Consider the following 18,508-nt stretch of genomic DNA (forward strand, 5'->3'; position numbering starts at 1 on the left):
TTGATTTTCAGTGACTCAGTCAATTTGGAAATAAACAAAATGTTGAAGAGAAAAAACGAGTTTTTAAAAAGACTTGATGAATTGAAAGAAAAAGTTAGACAATTAGAAGAAGAAATAAAAATATTAAACAAAAGAGCATAGATTTAATTTAATATAAATGTAACAAAGTGTATTGTTTGGAATAACCTAACTGCTGTAAGATATTCTAGAAAATAATAAAACCTTTCATCTTTAACGTTCATATTTGTATAACCCCCTCTTTCTGATAAACAAAACCATATGTATGAATAATAGTTTAAAATTTTTTAGGAAAGAGTCATATTTCGTATTAGTACCTTATTCAGTAAAATAAAATTATTCGGCATTCACAGTTATTCAATTTTGGATCAAATAGTTGGTGGAGAAAAATATTTTCAAAGCGAAACCTGTTGGCTAAACTGCTTTCTGCTCTTGGAAAACCATCAGTGGCGATGCCCCCATTATGTGTCGGCCATTGTTTAGTTAAAGAAAGGAGTTTACGTGTTACTCAATAAGTGAAATGGTGAATTTGAGAACTTCTTTTGGAATTGTGTGTTGTTTATAATTTGTTACGATGTCGTCGCTACAATTTGTTGTTCATCCAATTCCTGGCACCGAAGACCAGCTTAATGATAGGTATGTGAACCCGAACGCTCGGCTGTTCGACCATTCATTGGTTTTTTACCCTCTTAATAAGGTTCAGAGAACAATTTTGCTGTACAGACAGAATACTACCTTCTGTTATCCATTGCTAACACATACATCTATTACGTTCTGCTCAAACTGCATGCCTTATACTACTTATGACCCCACCTTGTATAGATTAGTTGTAATGGATCGTAATATCCAAGGCCGAAATATTAACCTGTAGTCGGTTTTACTTACTTATGCTTTGATAAGGGATTCTTTTATTTAATTTAGCATATATATTTTGTTTTGCCATTTCATTCATAGTTGTCATTTATGTCATTAAGACTTCCATCCTTCAAAAGTGCTCATTGATTTTTACTTACCTCCCTGTTCCACCAGGAGTTTACACTCAACTCATGCACTTTTGTTCTGCATATTTTCACAACTTTAATTTTAGGTTTCATTTCTTTTTGGCCATTTGAACAAATTATCTCTATTCTGTTTATGTCCATTTTTTAAATATGCATATCTTTGATAGTTGTCTTTGAGTTTTATTGCTTTGTCTTTCTTCAGTATAGTGGTCTTTCTTTTCAAGTAACAAAACAATATTTTTAACGTTTAGGCCTGTAAATTATAGCAAAGATTATATCTTTTATGTGTTTATATTTGACAATTGTTTATTAAGAATTCATTTCATTACCAGTTAGTTATTTATTTTTGTTTTTCCATAGATGAAATTAATCTCACTTACATATATCTCGTAATTATGAATTTGATGTAAGAGGTTTTGCATTTTATTCATGGTGGGTATGGGTAATGGTTATTACTTAGATATCATTGAAGAAATTTGTTTTTTGTAAAAGAGTCGTATAATTTTATTGTGTATTTGTTTTCTTATACCTACTTTCTTTTTGCACATTAGTTAAATAATCGTTACAACAACTTTTCATGGAATCCACAAGCTCTTTGAATTATTTGATTCGTATAAGTTTTCTTTACCAGAAGAGCATATTTCAGCACAAACTTATTTTCATTACAATTAGTTTAATTTGAAGGGTAGACATAAAATGATAATTACAAGAAATAGTGATTGATAACTGTAACTATCTAATAAATCGCTGTAATTGTAATTTTGTCTGCAATTACAATCAATAATTTCGCCACAGTGATTACTTACTGATTAGCATCAAATTTAATTGCAATTACTAATTACCATCAAAACTAATTGTAATAAATTTTTGTCTAACACTACTGAAGACACAGTTTGCAATGTTAAGTTTTTGTTGTGTTATTTGTAAATTGTTTACTTGAGTTTAAAAAATTTAAATCATTACTGAAATTGAATGAAACCATAGTTGTAAATGACATACTAAATTTATCATCTTGCTATCTAAAGCCCAGTAAGAATTTTCCATTCCGGCCTGCTTTTCATGAGTAAAATAGTATAATAGTACATACATTTTACATTTCACAGAGGGCCTGAGTGGAGCGGCCATATAGATGCCATGCAGTAATTTTTGTTTGATTTGTTCTGCAGTTCTTACCTTCTTATTTATTCTATTTCATAAATACAATTCAGCTAGTTTTGTTGTATTCCTAAATGCTACTATTTCGACTGTTATCTATAAGCATAACTGTAATGAAATTATCTTCATTATAATATAATCTTTTAAATGCACATATATTTTTTTCTTGTTATTGCATTTTTGGGAATGAATTTCCCAGTTATGCTGGGTTTATAGTTTGCATTGGTTGAAATACCCATGTACATTAGTTACGCTATTACTAGTTATTCAAAATTATATAATGATTAATTAATTCATTTTGTTATGTGCCTAAAATTTATGCTGCCAATCCATTTCCATTTTGATACCCTTTATTGTTTAGAAGAAACATGTGTCTTGTATTCTTATGATTGTTAAGGTTAGGTTAGGCATGTAATGTTTGTTTTGTTCATGCCTTCTGTACTTGGGCCATTAGCCACTTTTAATTTATTTTATGTTTTACAATGATGTAGGGAAAAATATTAATATTTGATTTCATTTTGAAATCATCATGCATAAAAAAAAAAACAACAAAAAAAACATGTTTTAATTTATCTATTAATTCATTTTTATAAATTATCTGTACTTATATCAATATTTTAACAGCTATATTATTTCAATATATACAAGTTCTTTTCTCTTTTATTTAGGGTTAATATGAAATTTGACAAATATTTTTTTATTATTAAAGGTTAAGAATTCTAGAATTTAAGATTAATCTCTTTTCAAATTTTAATTATTCATGTTTGTCTAATTTTATGATGTTCTAAGATATTTTACTTTGATTATTTTTTAAAAGTATGATTGAGAATAACTTCTTAGTTTGTAATTTATACTATTAATCATGGATCGGTTTATCAAACTAGGTTTTATTTAAACATCCACGTGAAGAGAGTAATTTGTCCGTGTATTGGGAACTATTGTTTATAGGCATGTAAGGTGAACAGGACGAGTATTTTCAAACTTTGTTCGAACTACTTAATGTATAAAATATATTTAGTATACTTTAATGAAGTCAAAAGTTCAGGATTTTTATAAGGATATATCAACCTTAAACTACCCTGCTGATTATTTTATTTGTATTATATGCGCTCTTCTTAATTTCATTAATAATATGATCATTTCAATCTTCCTTTGAATAACGTTATGATTGAAACTTCACAAGCTTTTGGTAACCTGAGTATTTTAACAGGAAATGCTGTACAAATTTATTTATATAAGAACATTTTTATCCTTTTTCATGCCCTCTAAAGATCAGTTTTAGTAGATTCAATCAATTTGTTTGCTATTTCAAGGTTTTATATTCTACTTATTAAAGTATAGTATAAAAATTGTTTAAACTTATTATATTGATAATAGTAATTTATTTTATTTGTTTGTGGGGCAATCCCCATACAAATAGAGTTAGCTAAAGTACATAATTTAGCAATCATTGTAATAATAATTAAATAATAACAATCTACAAACTTTAATTATTATATAAGCTAATAACAAAATAGTATACCCAAATGTTGTATTAAAAATCATTTTTATAAGCTAATAGTTTATCAATTAAGTAATCACAATAATCTATAAATTATTATGTAAGTTTTGAACATACAGTATACCTAAACTGGGATTATATACATTAGTCAGAGTGAAAAAATATTATTTATTTAAAAACTACATCTTATTGTGAAGATAGGTATCCTGTTCCAAGTATAAGGGTTTGTGTTAAATATATAAAAAGAAGTTTAAGATCCAATTGTGAGGGTACAGATAAAAATTCATACAACTGGTTTTGGTTCATAGAGCGTAGTTTCGGCATGTATCGAATTCGGTTCTCATGATACGTGGGGCAGTTTGTTAAAAAATGGAAACAATCCACCAATGTCATTCCATCACAAGCTGGATATAGCTTCTGTGGGTCCAAAATGTATTTGTGCGAACCCACATCAAGTAATTGCATATTTGCATGATAGTTGTAGTTGGGCAATTATTCTCAAGTGAGCTATAGGGCAGCTGATTTTTAGGTAGCTTAGAGGAGTGTTCGTTTTAATTTTAAGACTACTATACCACAGAGCATAAGTTGATTCTCGTGATAACAAGAAGTCTTTATCTTTGATATATTCCCTATTTCTATCCAAGATCTTCCCCATTCTAATTTTGATACTTACCGGATCATTGAATAGTATCGTGTCCAACATTCCGAAGCTCTGCAATAGTTTTTTTTTATCTGTGTTACCCAGTTATATTGCAAATTTGTACGGTTCTTGCTGTATAGCTTGCAGTAGCTTTAAACATCTATTACTACCTGTTATTCATTAAATAAATGAATATGTACAAATATAAGATTGATCATCCATATATTAATATTAGCTCCTGATTGCCAAATTGGCATGTTAAATTTTTAATCCTTGTATTTAGTGCCTTGTCATATAAGACAGTTTTTCCTCTCACAAGCTTAATCACTTCTTGTCATCCATATTAATTTATCATCAATAATGAGAGTAGAAGAATTATGAATTGTCAATGAAAATCATTGAAAAAATGTATATGTTATTTTATACTGAATTGAAGTTATATGAACTGAACTAACAATTACTGACAGCCAACCTCAACTGAATTATTGGAGAGCAATAGCATGGTGGGAATCTTCTGAGAATCATCATTGTATAAACACATCTTTTGTAAAGCAGTAAAGAATATTTTTCAATGAATTGTTTGACCTCATTCTCTTTTTGTTTTTGCGAAAATATTTTATCTTATGTTCTACTTGATTAAAATATATCCCTTATCCTATTCAGACATACAATAATCCAGTTGCTATTAGCAGCTTATTATTTATGGAATGATGGCTTGTTCAAATTATTGTTTGAGTCCCTTTATGTTGCTTCCAATTTCTGTCGGTTAATCATTGAGTTAATAATGATTTAACCTCCTTAAAATTGGGATATCAACAAATGCCTCGTTAATGACTTATTATTGTTAATAAGTTATGGAAAGGCATTTGACAGGTAATTCTAAACTAATGATCCTAAGTCTTTTGTCAAACTTAATTGATTACATTTAAATTAGTTAAAATCGTAGTTTCGCAAGTATTGCTATCTATGAAGGACTTCTTTAATGTATTTTATGAAGTGTTGTTTTCTTACCTATTTTACTTGTTAGGATAGGAAGCCTGTTTATTCAAGTTTTTTATTTTATTTTAGTGTTTTATTTAAAACTTATGTTTTGATATGATTCAATGATCAGGAACTTATAAAAATAAGGCTAAAAGTGATATTTATACTAATTGGTATTGAAATATAATTTTGTGAGTTTTATGGTTTTTTATCTGATTGTTTTTATTCATCTTCTGTGCACAGAAGCACAGCTAAAGAATTTAAAAGTTACCTAAAACAACGTTAAGTCAGACATGAGAGGATTGGTAATTAGTGGTATGTACTGCAGACTTACAAATACAGAAATACAAATATGCTTAACATAGGAGGTAGGTCCAATGTTTTTCAAGTCTATAATTAAGAAAATTATTGTCAGAATTGTTAAATGTCTCCTTATAGTTTTAAAACCATTTGGCTGTGTTACTAGTGACTTTACTGGCATACTTTACTGTTAACAAAATATTAAGATATTTTATTAATAAGTCACAATATGTGGATGGCTTTGAAGATTATTATTATTATCTTTTTTAAAACATTTCTCTTATCAGTTAGCCATACGATTTCTGAGAATTAATAAATAATTATGAAAATATATCATTTAAAGTTCATTATTATTGTGATAGTATCTTATCATCTAATTTTTTTTTTCCATATGCTTGCTGTACTGTCTATGACTAAGTTCACTTCTTACAATCATTTACAATGCCCCGTTAGTCCCCATTATCAAAAATGTTAAACCATATTAACTTTTAAATAAAATAGTATAATTCTACTATTTGAGTTTTTTTTTACCGCACCCGGACCATATTCCATTCATCTATACACACGGTCAATCAACAATCTTCCAGTATTAACTTTTAGTGTTTGATTGAAGAGTTAAATCTTGATAACAGATTATGTAGAAGCAGTTACTCAGCGATAACCTCTCCAGTCCAAATAATTCCATGTATTATAAATATAAAGCCATAATAAAGCAACAGTTGTATCAAATAGTCAATTCAAAGGTTACTAAAATAACCAATTACCATAATATGTAATTACTATATCGTAATCCATTATCAAGATTTCATTATTTAGCTCATCACTTGTAACTTTTAGAGGTATTTAATTGAACAAATATTGATGAATATTCAGTAAAACAGTTTAATAACCTTACCACACTGTCAAAAGTGGCAATAGAATAATCTGTTTATGTGATGCAGTGGTTAGGATATGATATGTTATATTGTAATGCCTTGTAGGAAATATATGGTTGAAAAGTAACAAGAAAAAAACAAAAACGGATGGTTGCCCAATTGTGTTGAGTTGTTAATGCTCTCAGCATACATTAGGAAAAGTTATAAAAAAGCGAGTTGTGAATGGCAAAAGTAGAAGACATTCTGAATATTGAGAATTTATATGGTATTGTTAGATTCGCAGTGAGCCCTAAAATAATTTTTTCATCCAGGCTCTGTAGCTCGTTCTTTTTAATAGTTAGCCTCTCCAAAAAACAACTTCTTAAATGAAGGATGGTTCCCCCAAAGTCCTTTTATGGAAAACTTTCATTCGACAAATTCTTCCCTAAACTTTTCCTGTAAATAAGGAATACATTTTATTTAAATATCCTCTTTTTCCACTTTCACCTTGACCCCCTGATCATAATAATTTGTTTTAAAGCTTATTGTAGGATTTATCATTATTGCTTTTTTTTTTATTTCACCATACACCAGGATATCTTCTACTCTCATGTGTACCTAGCCAATATATTTCTTAAAAACATTAAAAAATTTTCTTCTTCAGTTACTTTGTTATTAGCTTTTTTATATTATGTCAGTGGGTGATAAGGATCATGTTTATAAAATTTTCCAAATGCATTAGCTGAAGTTTCTGACTCAAGCCAGATTTGTGGCAGAGGGGTCCAAAATCTCCATTTGTCTAACTTTGGTGTGTCACTTATATCAGTATGATGATAACAAATTTGGCCTATAAATATACCATGGAACGTGAAAAAGAATTTTTTTTTTTAAGATTAAAGATTATTGTATTGATATTAATTTAAAATGTATTTATGGTATTTCTTATTTCATTATTTTACAGTTTTTTCTTTCTTATTTTAAATCAAAACTTCTTATTGATTTGAAATAAGGATCTATTTAAGCATATTCTTTAACTAATAATATATTATCTATACACAGGTTAAAGGAAGTAGCTGATCGATTAAATCGATTTGGACCTGTCTCACCACCGCAAGCTCTCTCTGTTATAAAATCTAGTGTAAAAAAAATTGTTATCGGACCAAATCATTTTGCTTTGCTTTTAGAAGATGGCAAAGTTTGTAGGGTGGCTTTTTCAATTATATCTGACCGATTGGATCTCACCAAGAATGACAACAGCAAAAAGTAAGTAGTTCAAATAAATGTAGTGATTTTTTTTTTTTAATGTCATATTTTTGTGATAGAATATTATATCTTAGGCTTACCTTTACTGTAATTTTTTTCATCCAAGACTCCCATTGGAGTCCTATACTTCCTAACCATGGTTGGGGGTCAAAGTTTTTCATTCTGTGGGACCGCCACTCATATAGTTCATTTCCTTGTGACTACTAACTATAATTCTCATGTTTCTCCTGTTTTTGAGTTATAAATCGAAAACAAAAATAGACTTTTTTTTAAAAATATTTTTTGAAAAAGTTTGTAGCTTCAAGACTGTTTATTCATTGATATCTTTAAATATTAATTCAATTGGCTTCAATTAATATCAGCATTTCAAAGACTTTTCATTTAATTCTTGACTTTACCAGATGTATCTTGTAATTTTTTTAAGTTCTTATAAGTTTTTTTTTAAGGCACCAAATAAAAATTTGCATCTATTTGCTGTAAAGTGTAGGGACCAAATTTTATGGTGATATTCCTATGAGTTCTATTATATAAAATAGAGCAGTAAATTATATATTTGCACGACTAAGTGCATTCATGATGTTGTGACTTTACTCATGATTAGTTATGGCGGCTGCTAAAATAGGTTGATCTGTATAAATAATTGATGTACAAGTTGTTCTTTGAAATTTTTAAGAAAATATTATTTACTACAAATCAACTGCGCTGCTATTTTACATTATAACCCTCAACATTTGTGAGCCATTAATTAGTGACAGATTCTATAGAAGTTTTCTTTATATGATTCTATCCAGCAAGCTATCAAACACATAAAAGTTACTCTTTGAACTAGATAATGGTGAATGGATATCTACTCTAACCCCAAACACTGCGGGTGGGATTGTCGTACTCGGTAACACTATTTATATGCTATCTTATGTCTGTCAGACCCATAGCTGTGGAATAAATAACTGCAGAGGGAAAAAAAAAGAAAAGTAATTATCTCATTCAGATAATATTCATTAGAGAGGGGGTTGATATCTAAAACTTTTTTCAGTATTCTCCTTATCCTGATTGGTAAGGAAAATATTTTTTTTCTCTGCTAATAGTAGTCTGATTTAGATTTTTTTTGTGGTTTTGAGGAAATTTTATTATTATAAGAATAAACTTATCGATATTTTACCATTAAATTTACTACTTTTTGAGTTATGCCCAAATTAAATTTTATTTTCAACTCTTTTTCCTTTTCCAAAAATATATTTTTAGCCTATTGCCCATAGGGTGCACAGCCATTGGGGCCAAAATCCTACTCAACAGTTTTTATCAATCTTGTTTGGGCCATATTGGTGTTATAGTCTCAGTGGAAAACATGTTTTCAGCCTATTGCTCATAGGGTTTCTGATTAGGTACATAGGCATCAGGGCTGAAATCCTGCTAAACATAAAAAGAAGCAATGAATTCAGTCCACCTGTTCAAGAGGTAATTGTGGCACAAACTGACCAGTGGTCAAAAATGTTTTTCTTGACTCATTGGGTTCCAAAACAGATAAGTCCTTTAAAAACAAACGCTAATACTTTTTATTTTGAAATGGAGATAACTGATAGTAATATTGCAAGAGTCAAAAAGTACTAGTCAGCGAAATAATAACAAATTAAAACTACAAGACCTAATACTTTTACTTTGTACTTAAATACGAAACATGGCCCTGGTGATACTTATGGCATTTAATTCCAGTCCCATTGTGTCATGATCTGAATTATCTGAAACTCAAGATATTTTTGATCACCTGACGAAGGGTAACAGACCTTACCCAAATGTTGATATGAGTTAATCAGAGGCAACAATATTGCTTACATTATAATTGGAATAAAAGGACTAAACATTGTTAATTTTAGTTTTCAACAATTGTCTATTTACAAAACATTTATTAGTTATTTGATTTTATTATTTTTATAGTTGTAGTAAAAATAACAGTTAAAATTATATTATTTTCTGTTGTGAATTTAGCTCTAAGGGTGGCGGTGGAGGTGGAGGAGGCCGCCAAGTTACTCGAACACGGGCTCGGATTGTACGATCATCCACCTCAAACTTGCGAGGTCGAGGTGGAACTGGAGTTATAATGGGTGGAAATAGTTCAGGCAGTGGAAGCAGGACCGTTATATCTGCTCCGTATGTTCCTGAAGAACTTGTTACACAGGCACAAGTAGTGTTGCAGGGGAAAAGCAGGAATCTTATTATTAGAGAGTTACAGGTATTAATACGTAATCTATTTAAGTGTTTTTTAGAAAATAGATTAGTTATAGTAGATGTAACTTTTTGAATAACGTTTATTGTTTTGTTTTTTCATCTTCCAAAGATAGCCTAATACAAAAAATAATTGTCTTCAAATTTTTTTTATTTCGATTTTCAGCGAACCAATCTAGATGTGAACTTAGCCGTAAATAACTTATTATCTCGAGATGATGAAGAAGGAGAAGAAGGGGAAGAAGGCGGAGATAGTTATGTTCCTGAAGATCTTATTTCCCTTCTTGATGGTGGCTTTCATCCAGATCATTCAGTAATCATTGATGCAGATGCAATGTTTTCTGAAGATATGTTTGGCTACTCATCAATGAGAATGTAAGAAATCTATCAATCATTTTTTTAAATATCTAAGGTTATTAACTGTTTCATTGATACTGGCCATTTTTTTCTTGATCTGTCTACTTACATTATTATACATAATTCAGTATTATAAATGTTTTTTACGGTTTTCAAGAGCTATGAATTTTTACAAAGGAAGTCTCTAAAGAAAGGTAATGACAAATAAAAGAGAAGTGACAAATATAAATTTTGATTCTTAAATTCTTGCTAAAACTTTAATAAAAGTGATATAAAATATAAGCAGTTTTATCTCTGATGGATGATAATTTAAGGTTGGGTGTTAAAGCTTTCAATGCATATCTGGTTGGAACCTGGGCTCAAAATTTCTAAAGATTACAATATACTGTTTTTGAGATAATACATGTATTAGGTACTGACCCATCCTAATTCCTCACATATTCTTTCGATTTATATGTTTCTATGAATGTTTAATTTTTTTAATTGAAAACAAACTAGTTACTTTTTACGTTAACTGATTCTTTAACATAGTCATTAAATATATTTCTTATAATTCATGGAAAAATTTAAAATCATTGTTATACTGTTCTTAGTTAATTTTTTTAATTGATTTCACCACTCTTTCTGCCAAGTTTTCATATTATCAGTGATAAAGTTAATCATATTGACATGTTGAGGAAAGCATAGTGGATGAGCTTTAGTTATAAAACTAATGCATTATTAATTATTTTTATCCCTACATTGTTTTTCTCAAATTAAAAAATAAGTTGCTTTTCTAGATTTTTTGAGTTACATTGATCATTTGATGTGAATTTCTCCTTATATTATTATTTTGAATTATTTCTTGATCAATTTTGGATTAATTCAGTTTCTAGAGATAATTGTGTTCTGTTAATTTTGTCATTAGATGTAAATTTTTATCTTGTGTAACTTCAAAACAGTTTTTATGTTTAAAAAATTTAATATCTTCATTTAAAATCACCTGAGATCAACTTTACACCACTTTTTATAATTATTGTTTGTCAGGGATCAGCCACCCTAACCTAATTTCACTTCATTCATTTTACAAACTGTAACTCAAATTTGTTCTCTTTGGTATAGGGGAAATGTTGGGAGACTAAGGCGTCCTGGAGGACCTAATGAAAGAGAAAGAGGCTCATCTGAAGGAACCTCTGGAGAACGGAGCTCAGAGAGGGACAGAGATAGGAGAGATGGTAACGACCGTGACTCATTTTCAAGGTGGAGGGATAGGCAGTACTTCGGGCCTAGGAGGTGGCTTGAAACTGCGCTTAGGGATACCAATTGGGACAAGGAAGGAGGCAAGTTATATCTCTTAAATAATTTATTTTGTTGGCGTGCGTCCTTTGCTCGTATAATGAGTAAATAAAACTGTGTAACTGTTATACTCATGGTTTCTTCATCGTTTTATCTTGTAGGAAACTCTATAAATTGGCCATTACACATTTAATTGATAAATAAGTGTGGTTTATTTCCTTTTTATAAATAACTGACATTGTTAGATTTCAGTTTTCATTTTAGAATTTGCGGATATTGGTATCAATGCCCTCTAATACCACAGGATGTATCTTTTATTAGGACAGAGCCTGGAGGGGGTAGGTAAGTACTAGGATCAAATATTGGCTGATAGCATTGATCTTCCGCTCTGGTTTGAGCAAATAAGAGCTCATTAATTTTTGGATTATTATTCACTTTGGCCACCGCCTTCCTCTTTAAAGACCAGTTCTATCGAGAATGTAGGTCCTAAATATTTGATAGTTTCTTCCTATGATGTTTGTTTAACATTTCTATTTTTAAGAGATAGCATCATTGCAATTCTCTTTTATCCGTTATGATGCTCACACTTTTCTGTTGATTTATTGTCAAACTAATCTCTGGTAATATCATTAGATGTTTTTTATAATTCTCTCTGCAGCAGCCTTATCGAGTGCCACCTTACAGCCTGGCCAGTGAACCCTCTGAGGACCATACCCTATTGGTTGTTACTTAAGTTATCTCCAAAGTGTGTTTAGGTGTGCATTAATCAGTTTTTCTTGTCTGGTATCATCACTCTTCCCTCTAGGGAGCTGATAATGTGATCATGTCCAAGATTATAAAAAGTGCCAATTACGTTGAGGAACACTATTGCGCTATACTTTTTATTATATTTGACATCTTTTAATACATTATTTTCTTCAATGATTCTTGTTCTAACCTCTAAACAATAAGCACAATCTTTTCCCCGCTTTTAGTAAGTATGCTTATTTAATTCTGCACTTTTATCTCTTATGATACTTTTCCAAATGATGATTTTTAAGAGAAACAATTGATCATGTTGATGAATTGTGCTGTCAAATCTATATTCAAGGGTTGGAATAAAACATGGAGGAGGAGATTAAATCATATATTGAATATGAAAAATATAAATATAAAATATTTATTTAAAAATTAATTTCTTAAAAAATAATTTGAACAATTTAATATATCTTGAAAATATGTTTTTGATGAATGCTCCATTTGCTTTTAATAAACATATTTATCTAAGTAATATTAGGCACAATTTCTACACATTTCATAAGTATGTATTATTATATTCAATAATCGATTAAAACTCTTTTAAAACAACGATTAATTGAGTATTCCATGTTTGTTATTAAATCTATTTTTTTAATGAGATTGGCTTTTAATAAATTTAGGATGTATAAGGAAAGGTTTGTAATTAATGTTCACCAATGATTTGCATGTTCATAACCTTGCATGATCCATACACTGTCAGGACATAATTTATATTACTGATACGTATATTATTTAAATTATATTGAGTCTTTCAATAGTAAAATTTAATAGCTTAATATGGTAATTTATGAATTTTTCATTTTAATAATAATTTTATTTTATTATCTCTACAAAATAATTTTATAAAAATATTATTTTTATATTATTACCTTCATTCTTGTTCTTAAACATTGTAATAAAAATATGGGAAGGTGTTCAAAAAGATTGCATATAAATTCTCATTTTTAGGGATCAGAAAGTATATATAGATCTTAGTTATCTTAATTTTTTTTTTTGTGATAGTAGAAAATATTAGATTTGGATCAATTTTAATTAATAAATTGTATTAATAATACAGGCTTAACACATATATGTTACTTTTATCATCGGAGTGAAAGACAACCCATCTTTCCTATGGTACCAAAACATTTATATTTGGTCAAAGTAAATAAGAGTAATCAGATTCACCACCCTGCAACTCATGTATACAAATTTCCTCCAAAAGCAAGAAATTTTTTCACTTGCTTGAGAGAGGGTGTATTTGTTTGCAGATTTTCCTAGTTCAACTTGAATTTACTTGAAGTAATTTAATTATTACTGGTGTATACATTGATCAAATTCAAATTTTTCGTTATTACTGAAAAGACAAGTTTTGTTTTATTTTAAGACAATAAAGTATTCATTTATTAGATTTAAAGAGAATTAAAGGGAATTCAAACAATTTTAGGACGTTGAAATATACCAACTTAAACTCCTTTTTGATACCATAAACAATTTGATGTTGGTCAGTTTAGAATGAACCACCAGGTGCAATGAAAGAGTTAATTGATTTTTGTGCTACAAAACTGGCATTACGTATTATGAATTTGTGTAAAATCTATTTGTGATAAAAAAAATAAAAATAAAATTGAGTTCATTTTCGGTTTCAGCGCACCAAAAACATTAAGATCATCAAAAATTATCGTATGTCCAAAAGGTTCTTTTTGTAGATATGTGTTATGTAGAATTTACTTAGTTTTGAAATTATCAATAGGTATTTTGAAATCTTGGTAAATTCTATAGTGTAAATTTGGTTGAGGCCGTGCTAGGCAGCTAAAAAAAAACTATAGGTCACAAAATAGTCATCTTTACTATGTGGTGTGGCATATCCTTAAAATGGAAAGTAAAGCCAAAAATAGGGGAGTTAATCATGCCCTTGGAGCCTAGGCTAATATTGAGGTAAATTGCAATTTCCCCCCTTTATGTAATTATCTGAAAAACTGTTAATTTAATTGCAAATATGAACTAAATAAAAATGTGAGGTCAATTTGAGATGAGTCATCTTGATGTGTTTACTATTTCCCGAAATATAATTCTTCAAACATTAAATATTTTTTTATGAAGTGACAAATCTCTGATTTGGTCTTTAAATTTGTTGAATATCATAAAAAAATATTCATTCCATGAGAAAATAATATTCCTATTCCTGAGGAATATATGTTAAACTTTAATTTAGGTTATGAAGAGCACCTGTAATCCCAGTATTCAGATTAAAATTAACATAGAATTGAAAATGTAATTTAGGGAAAAAATAATGCTTTGAAGATATGAATGTACAAAAAAAAAGTCCAAAACAGTATGTTTTTTTGGCCACCCTTTTTAAATATTTCTAAAAACTCCTATTTTATCAATAACCGTTGCTTATTAATTGTACAAACTATCCCTTTTAATATTGCTTTCTCTTTAAGGAGTTTGTCAAACTGCTTTCTGTGTTAATTGTTTATATGCAATAAAGTATTGTCATTTTACTTACTCTTATTACATTGTTTAATGTGATGATTTTGATTGCAGAAACCAAGAAAAAGGCTGATAAATCTTTGATTACAGAGAGCAAGAAAAAGGATGTTAGTGGAGGTAATCCACTCTGGATGTCCGACGATGTAGAGTTTTGGCCAGACAAAGAAGGAACTAACAGCCCCAAGTTCATCAACATTGCTGCTCTCTACAGTGAACTAATAGCAGTTTCTTCTAATGGTCAGTTACACCAATGGAAGTGGGCAGACACAGAACCATTTAAAGCTGAGGTATTCCCTTACAATAACATTTCTTTAATTGATAAACTATATATTTTTTTTGTTATTAGGATAATTCTTGGAGTTTTCTATTGACCTTCTGATAGATGGGCCTGAATCTGTAGCACCTGTAAGTGCTTGGTGCTCTAGATACACTGTCCTCATTTTCATTTCATTTCCTTTATATGATTACAAAAATCTTATTACTCATTGATTAAAATTAAAGATCCTTATCTATGATTTTGTTTTTTCACTTATTGAATGTTCACAGATTAATATTTGTGACCATTTCTTTTATTTGTTGCTGAAAATTTATTGGTGGGTCCATAACATACTATAACAAATATAAGTCTGATAATAATTATTAAAACATCTTTCTCAGTTTATCTTATCAGTCTGATAATAATTATTAAAACATCTTATATTATTTTGTTTATATTTTTTTATTTTATATCCTTTGAGCATAACTGATATCTCGTTCTTATCACCATTCTGTATTTATGGTTTCTGTATTCTTTGCATGTTTATAAAACTTGTCCTTTGTGCTTAAAGGGCTTTATTAACTGTATTACTGAATTGTGAGGGAACGGAAGATAAAAATGACATAATTTAAATGAAAACCCAATAATGTAATAAGAAAAGATCAATAATGTAAAAAGTTTTGATAATGCTTATTTTTCAAACTGTTTAAAACTTTAACTAATCTAATCAATTCGTTAACTATTCAAGCACCTTTATTGATGCACATATTGCATTCTATTCCTCTTTTCACTTTGTTATTATTCACTTGTTTTGCCATTGAATGTATAACTGAAGAATTAATTCTGGAAATATTAAAAATCTTTATAATAATACAATAGGCTAGCTCTTTGTAATTCCTATGCCTCTGTAGGTTGCCATTATTTTTTCATTCCACCCATTTATTTTGTTAGAATTTTGATATGATCATGGCTGCCCTGTTTTTCGTTGATTTCAGTACCATTAATCAAACATGGACAATATTATAATCACAGAATTGATCTTTTTATTTGTTTAATATGGAACAAATGTTCTATTTTTCTGAAATCTGAATTTTTAAATTCCAACTTTTCTTGGGTAGAAAATCAATTGGTACCTCCTTGTTATTCTTTGTGATTGTCCAAAAAAATCTTTTTTTTTGTATAAAAATAACCTTTCATAGTATAGCAATAGGGCTTTGGTGTTATTTGAATTACCAGTTAGTTTAGTATAGCCCTAAGTTGAGTCTGAGTTCGTTTATATATTTACCATCTCGGTGGTCTCTTCTTTGGTTTCTAAGTAAGTTATAAACATCTTATTATTTATGTAGATAAACACAACTTTGTTTAATGAAAAAGTCATATCAGAAAAATTAAGTTCACAAACCGCTGTACTTGGTTATTTTATTGTTCATAGGCTTCCTGAAACTTTCTCTGTTTAGGGGAAACTAAAAGAAGTCACTGAGGAGCTAAGTGGTGGCTTGCCATGTTGACCTTAGCTAAAACTTTGGTGGTTAGTGATGTTTGAGAGGGCGTATGTTATAGTGTATACTCTAGGTGGACTCGATTACCATGCAGAACTCCAACATCAAACTGGCCTGTGACTGCCTATCTGGCGGGAATAAACACTTTGTGGATCACACCTTAGGTGTAAAAGTCAATAAAAAAAAAGGCTTATAGTTGCAGTTCAACATGACAAAACTTCTGCAGCCACCCTACAGCCCCAACTTAGCTCCCAGTGACTTCATTTTGTATCACTGAATCAAGGAATACCTGCACCAAATGATTTGGTAAAACTCCAGTGGCAGCTTTGATGAGGTCCCTTAAATCTTTCATGCGAAGAGTTTCAGGAATCCCATGAACTAAAGAAAAAAGGCTGACTGTGGTTTGTTGATGCCTGAGGGTCATACATTTAAAATATCAGTTTCGCTGTATTAAAATATTTAATACAGTTTGGATTCTAAGACCAGTCTTGAAACTTTGTGAATGCACTACTATTTAATTATGCAATTTTTTATTAAAAAATTAAAATCATATTAAATTATCTATAAATAAGTATTAGGAGAGAACTGGAATTAAAAGTTGTTACAATTTTTTTTAAAAATAATACTTGAATTTCTAGATAGAATCTTAAAAAATTTAACCCTTTGCACTCGAGACTTTTTTTTTTATGACATACCAGTAACTCAAGTGTACTTTTTAGTCAATTTGCACAAAAATAGTTGATTTCAGAAAATTCTTTTGGTAAGTTACGATGACCTTTCTAGTTACCAAAGAATTTACTGTGTTGACATATTGACATTGTCGCCATTCAAGTGCAAAAGGTTAAGGTTCTTATATAGATCTCTTTTTTTTCCTCAACCTTAGTATATCTTTAAAAGAGACAAATATGTGTTTTTGAAATTTTGATCATCCCATGCGTATAACGTGTAATCCCAGTATGCTAGCGTATAATCAATATTTATACATATGGTTCTTTATTTTGTAGAAATTAATTTAAATTGATTTTGTCTGATCTTTAGAATGGTGTGCATCATCCAAAAACAATACCACTAGGATTGTTAAATGAGCGAGTAACTCTTATCTCAGCATGCTCCATACGTTGTACAGTCGCAACAGAAAGTGGGAAGGTAGCTACGTGGTTAGATGAGCAAATTAGTCATGCCGCTGGTAAATTGGAACATCCTGCTACGACTTTCACTGAATTCACCCTCGATCGAATTTCATCACTGTATACATGCACACTGTACACACTTGCAAGGCTCGAAAGTGGAGCCTTATATTGGTGGTAAGAAATTTACATATATATTATTTTATAATATATTTAAATAATCGGAAGAAAATACATACAATTTTAAAATCAAATGTAAGAAGCTTCAGTTACCTACCTTTTTTTATAATATATTTAAATAATCTTTAAAATATATCAGTTGTTCTTTTATCTTATTGAAATATATTTTTTACAATGATGAATAATAAAAGTTGAACCATCAAATTAGCATGCACCAAATATATAAGATTCTTTTTTGTTAAGAAACTTTAGATTTTAAATGATAGCCCTATCTTCATAATACCTTCAATTATTGTAATTTTGTTATTTTTTTCTTTTTCTAAGGGGTGTGTTGCCTTTTAACCAAAGAAAAAAACAATGGGAGAAACATCGTGCTAAGTCGAGCAAGGCAAGACCATCAGTGACAAATCAGGAAATTGTACCTGGTACTCAGGTGTGCATGAAGAGTAGTCCGATGTACCAGGCAGGAGCAATAGGTATGTACATGTCAACTTACTTGCTTTTTCTAGAAGGAGATGACCAGGAAAAAGAATTACTTCAAAATAGTGACAACTGTTTTTAAAAGTATATTATTTATTAGAACCTCTTTAAATATTTGTTACTCATTT

At 29.5% G+C, this 18,508-nt stretch overlaps 2 protein-coding genes across 10 annotated transcripts in view; both read left to right on the plus strand.

The window, feature by feature from the left end:
- LOC136795478 (structural maintenance of chromosomes protein 3 homolog) overlaps window positions 1–241 on the plus strand; it is a gene marked incomplete in the record, with an annotated part of 49,868 nt that extends 49,627 nt beyond the window's left edge. The window contains 1 exon segment of the mRNA XM_067046173.1: window positions 12–241. Coding sequence (XP_066902274.1) covers window positions 12–141 — 130 coding nt within the window.
- A 78-nt stretch (window positions 242–319) lies between these two features.
- The window catches only part of hyd (E3 ubiquitin-protein ligase hyd), a 64,608-nt gene continuing 46,419 nt past the window's right edge, over window positions 320–18,508 (plus strand). For 6 of the 9 annotated variants that reach the window (XM_014423955.3, XM_014423960.3, XM_014423961.3 and 3 more), the window contains exons 1-8: window positions 320–654; window positions 7,510–7,713; window positions 9,697–9,940; window positions 10,100–10,308; window positions 11,392–11,609; window positions 14,893–15,125; window positions 17,632–17,897; window positions 18,225–18,376. In XM_014423955.3, the coding sequence (XP_014279441.1) occupies window positions 593–654; window positions 7,510–7,713; window positions 9,697–9,940; window positions 10,100–10,308; window positions 11,392–11,609; window positions 14,893–15,125; window positions 17,632–17,897; window positions 18,225–18,376 (1,588 nt within the window). In that variant the 5' untranslated portion in view covers window positions 320–592. Of the gene's footprint in view, window positions 655–7,509; window positions 7,714–9,696; window positions 9,941–10,099; window positions 10,309–11,391; window positions 11,614–14,892; window positions 15,126–17,631; window positions 17,898–18,224; window positions 18,377–18,508 lie in introns of all 9 variants that reach the window. The other 3 variants (XM_067046169.1, XM_067046170.1, XM_067046172.1) reach the window with 1 other exon arrangement.

Source organism: Halyomorpha halys, unplaced genomic scaffold (genome assembly GCF_000696795.3).
Source record: "Halyomorpha halys isolate HHAL.00 unplaced genomic scaffold, Hhal_1.1 Scaffold448.1, whole genome shotgun sequence".
Lineage (NCBI taxonomy): Eukaryota > Metazoa > Arthropoda > Insecta > Hemiptera > Pentatomidae > Halyomorpha > Halyomorpha halys.